Source organism: Theobroma umbraticum, unplaced genomic scaffold (assembly GCF_002168275.2).
Source record: "Theobroma umbraticum cultivar Fairchild unplaced genomic scaffold, ASM216827v3 scaffold_147.0, whole genome shotgun sequence".
NCBI classification, from domain to species: Eukaryota; Viridiplantae; Streptophyta; class Magnoliopsida; order Malvales; family Malvaceae; genus Theobroma; species Theobroma umbraticum.
The window spans coordinates 8335014-8339804 of record NW_018397259.1 but is presented as its reverse complement, the minus strand read 5'-3'; the positions used below and the strand labels follow the sequence as shown (position 1 = coordinate 8339804).

The 4791-nt window shown below is 33.5% G+C and overlaps 1 protein-coding gene across 1 annotated transcript in view; it reads left to right on the top strand.

The window, feature by feature from the left end:
- The window catches only part of LOC110415625 (uncharacterized), a 5437-nt gene that overhangs the window by 398 nt on the left and 248 nt on the right, over nucleotides 1-4791 (top strand). The window contains exons 2-6 of the mRNA XM_089783429.1: nucleotides 2509-2656; nucleotides 2942-3100; nucleotides 3197-3478; nucleotides 3526-3576; nucleotides 4056-4525. Coding sequence (XP_089639555.1) covers nucleotides 2509-2656; nucleotides 2942-3100; nucleotides 3197-3478; nucleotides 3526-3576; nucleotides 4056-4525 — 1110 coding nt within the window. The remainder of the gene's footprint in view (nucleotides 1-2508; nucleotides 2657-2941; nucleotides 3101-3196; nucleotides 3479-3525; nucleotides 3577-4055; nucleotides 4526-4791) is intronic.

Here is a 4791-nt window from a genome sequence, read left to right as displayed (position 1 = left end):
ATAAATTGAGTTCAAAACCTGTATTAGAAAAATATGCTGGATCATGAACAATCTCTTATTAAAAATGGATAAGACCTGAAAGACTAAATATCAATCAAACCAATGCCAAGTCCTCGTGTACACAACAATTTCTTAAAAGGCAATAGGAAAATGTTGCAAAGACCTAAAGTATTGGTGATTTGGTATGGTTATGGTCTCCCTTTTTTCTAGAAAAACACTAATTTCTAGAATATTAAAGTTTCAAGTCCAATAGGTATCAATAAAAAATTTCAAGCCAAAATCATCCTCCCTAACTTTAACTATAAACTAGTAGGATTCCTCGTGGCAGAATTAAAGAACTGCTCCACACTTGATAGATGCCTATGGCATTTTATTCTATTAATAGGAAATTATCAACTATTGGTCAGAAATAGACACTGTTGACTATTTCTTTCGAATAAAGAAACACTCAGCATTCACCATGTCTTGTCTCCCCTATTGGTGACACCGAGGGAAATTTCTAAACAATTCTCTATGTAGTAATTTTGTCTCCTATTGGCCAGATTTTGTCTTTATAATAATATGCTTATTTTATGACTAAAATAATCTTAATTCAAAAATAATTACATAGTATAATAATCTGTTTAACTATGTGTCTGTCACATGGTGTGAACATGAGTGAGTTTGTGTGGATATTATAAGATTATATGTTGATGGGGGGTTTTATTAATTGAAAAATCTCTTTACCTGCACAAACTCAACCTGGAAATTGATTTGAGATACCTGGGATAATTGATTTGCAATGGCAAGGTCTCCTAACTGGTCATTTAAAAGAAGGAGCTTCAGTCGGCTAGGTTAAACATAATTAGGTTGAGAGCTTCAAGAGTAAGTCCACTCATCGGCTTGAAATTTTTGATATCAAGAAAGGAGAGAATTCTAAGTTTACTCTTTGAGAAAAGCATGCATCAACAATTCAGTTAGATGTTGAAGTGCATAAATTCAAATATTAACATTAAAGTAAAATCTATTTTATATTATTATTATATCTGATATTTATTTTTTTCTTAAATTTAAAATAAGAAATGAATTACTTATATAATAAAGTAGAAACTCTACGATCTAAATTATAAGATCAAATTATGCACTTACTCTTTATATTTTGTTAAAGTGGTGAATTTAATACTTGTACAAAAATTTATAAAAATTGAGTCTTTGTATTTTCTAAAATAGATAATATCAATTCAATCACTGACGGTGTGAAAAAATTTCCTATACTGACATAGTATTTGATTGTACTAATATGACATTGAATCTAATGGCATGGGCATCTAAGAATGATGTAATACTTATGCAATGAAGTTTTTTTGATTGATCTGTTGAGACGAATCAAAAATCCAAATAAATTTTTGGACTATTTGTTAGATTATTCTTGATTTTTTCCTTTTCTTGATTCTCTCTCAATTATCCTTCAAACCAATGTTCTAATCATAATAGAAAATCAATTATCTCTTTCTGAAATCACCCTAAATTATAATCAGATTAGAAAATCAGAAAGGAAATGGAAATTCAAAATAAAAAATATGGTATAGTGGTTAGAGATAACTTACCCGAGTTGATTTTAAAAATTATAAATTAGGTTTAAAAGTTAACGTTGCATCAACATAGTCATTACATTTTTTTGGATTTCAAGTTATAATTGTTATATTATCGAATTCAATATCATATCATTATAGTCAAATATAATATATAATAGTACAAATAATAAAAAAATTTTAACATTGTTAATGATTGAATTAACATTGTCAATTTTACAAAGTGTAAAAATTCAATATTTACAAATTATTGTACATAGATTACATCCATTACTTTGACTAATTGTATAATAACATCCGCACTTTTAGCTCAATACTAAATTCATAGAGTTTCGTTAAATAAAATCCAAATCCTTTCTTGCACCAAATCAATAATAATAATATCTTTTTTCAAATATTAACAATAAAAATGTTGCTCTAGGCACAAATGTTACAAGCTGGAATTTTATTACTTCAGATTAGAATATGGAAGTCTATATATGTCTAGAGTAATTATGTCGTTTTTTCAACTTTACCTATGTTTGATTTTATGATTCTAGGATGAGGACAGGTTTCCAAATAGGGGATTTTCTTTTTTCTTATGTTATGATTGAGTATGGGGGGTTTTTGATGTTGGGATTATAGTCTTGGCCTGGACCTTTTGAGACCATGGAATTTTTGTGACAATGACATATTTCTCAGCTTAATTATTAAAAGGAGAAAACACCCAAAGACAACTCTTTCTTGATGAAGGGGGTCAGTGTTCTTTGCCAAAAACAAGAATTCATATGCATATGAATTTCTGTGGAAATGACTGCTGATGGGTGAAAACCAATGCAGAACTCCATCATTCTTTACATTTGTTATACTTATGGGATGCATTGTAGCAGCAAATTCCTGAGTTTGTGACTAAAGAAATATTGGCACTTTGGCTCTAATACTAAAAGAAACGCGCCAGGCGATCTTCCCAGGAAATTGCAGTTCCAATAGTGTTCTTATCTGCTATTTGTCTGTGGCTCCTACATGTCCCAATCAGACTAAGCGGATAAGAAAGTTAGAGACTTTGCCTGTTGTCTTTATTGGATTCCGGCCTGCAACAGGGCAGGGTTTGGAGTTGCCTGTAGAACTCTTTTGAATATGACAACAAACAGAAAATTCATGGAAGTTTTGGTTCTATGACAATGCCATATGATCCAAAGCTAAAATGCGAAAATTGTTTTCATCTCCTACGTATTATTCACCTTAATACTGTAAGGTTCAATGCGAGTCTCCTATAAATACGCATTGCTCTAAGGAGATCAGCAATCATTGCCGAGACCACTGAAAAGAACCCAAAGAAATGGATCCTAAACTATATAAAGCTGTAATAACCAGTAATATTGCTTTCCTAGAGGAATTAGCAAGCTCGGATTTAGCAGTTTTTCTCCAGGTGACAGCACAGGAAGACAACATTCTTCATGTTGCAGCCAAGTATAATCTGGAGCAAGTGGCAGAAGAGATCATGACATATCCACCATTGGTGTCGCTTGTGTGTCAAAAGAATTCAAAAGGTGATACTGCACTACATATTGCAGCAAGGCTGGGGAGTTTACGGACAGCTAAAGTCCTCATAAATTGAGCAAATAACATGAGCCGGGAAATTGAAGCACACGTGAGCCTTATAAGGATGGTGAATATGGAGCAAGACACTGCACTCCATGATGCTGCAAGAAATGGTCACCATGAGATTGCAGAATTGTTAATTAAAGAAGCTCCAGAGTTGGCACTTCTTACAAATGATGTTGGGGAGTCCCCACTCTTTATTGCTGTGGATAAAAAACATGTCAAAATTGCTAAACTTATCTTGGAAGTTGCTCCAGATTGCTCTTTTGGGGGTAGGAACAACATGAATGTCTTACACGCAGCTGTTGTTCGGTCACAGGATGAAGGTAATTTTTCTCACCTTATTCATTAATCCAAGGAAAAGATATGAAAGAATCATATACATCTGATGCTCACTTGCTTCAAACTCAATTGGAAAAGGAAATATCCAATAAAATAGAGTTGACTAACATAGTTAAGCAATTGATTTATTCTCCTTTATCTGTTTCTAACCACCGCAATGTAAGCCGTTGGAAAGTTTTTGGTAGCCAAGCTTATTGTTGTTACCTTATCAACCTTGCAGTTGTCAGATTATCCTCCTGTTTGGTGACGCTTCAGAGTCCTATGAATTACATTACAAATATGTCATTCAAGCATTATGCCAAGTTCTCTTCCTTTGGACCCTCCACCATCTTTCAGGCTGCCATAGCTCTATCCAAGGACAAAGGTAAATGCATCGCAAATCTTATCATAGCACTCCCGTTAATGTTCTGATTAAGTACTTATCAATCCATTTTCATTTTCTTCTAAAAATTCCTGCTCTAACTTAGCATGTTTAATTAACCTTTCCTCTTGGCCTAGATTTCATTGAATTCTTGATGGGAAAATGTCAGTCTGCACTCTCTGAAACCGACGAGTGCGGATGGACTCCTCTGCACTATGCAGTACACTTTGGTGCAGTGGACATCGTCCAGCTGTTTTTGATTGATTCTTCAACTGCTTATATTAGAGATAATGAAGGCATGTCTGTCATTCACATTGCTGCCAGAGAAGGTGAAGTAGTCATATTGGAAATGCTTGCATATCGTTTTCCCGAAATTTGGGATTTACAAGATAATAACGGCCAAACAGCTCTACACCTTGCTGTTGCTAGAGGAAAGCTTGATTCTGTCAAGTTTATTCTTTACTTTGTTCTTTCTCATGATGGCTTCATAAATCAGCAAGATAATGAAGGTAACACAGCTTTGCAACTCGCAACAATCCAAAGACAAAATCACAAAATCTTTGAATTGCTGATAAAAGATAGTAGGGTCGATAAGACAGCCACAAACATGGAAGGCCTCACAGTTATCGACATTCTTCTGCTGAACAAGGAGTTCGGCTACTACGAAAAGGTATGACCTCTTAATTGCCCTTTTACTTTCTATTTACTTGAAAGGAGTGAAATAACGGAGTAATTAAATAATTTTGTGATATAGTTGCCTAATAGATTGATGGAAATGAAAGAGATTAGTATGGCATGTTAAACTTTGTGGAAAAATTTGTGGAGATCGTGAGTTAGCTATATATGAACCAGAATCAATGACAAACAGGAAAGATATTTCTAAACTTGAAATGTGACTCCAATGTATTTGAGATACTTACAGACTTGGATTACATT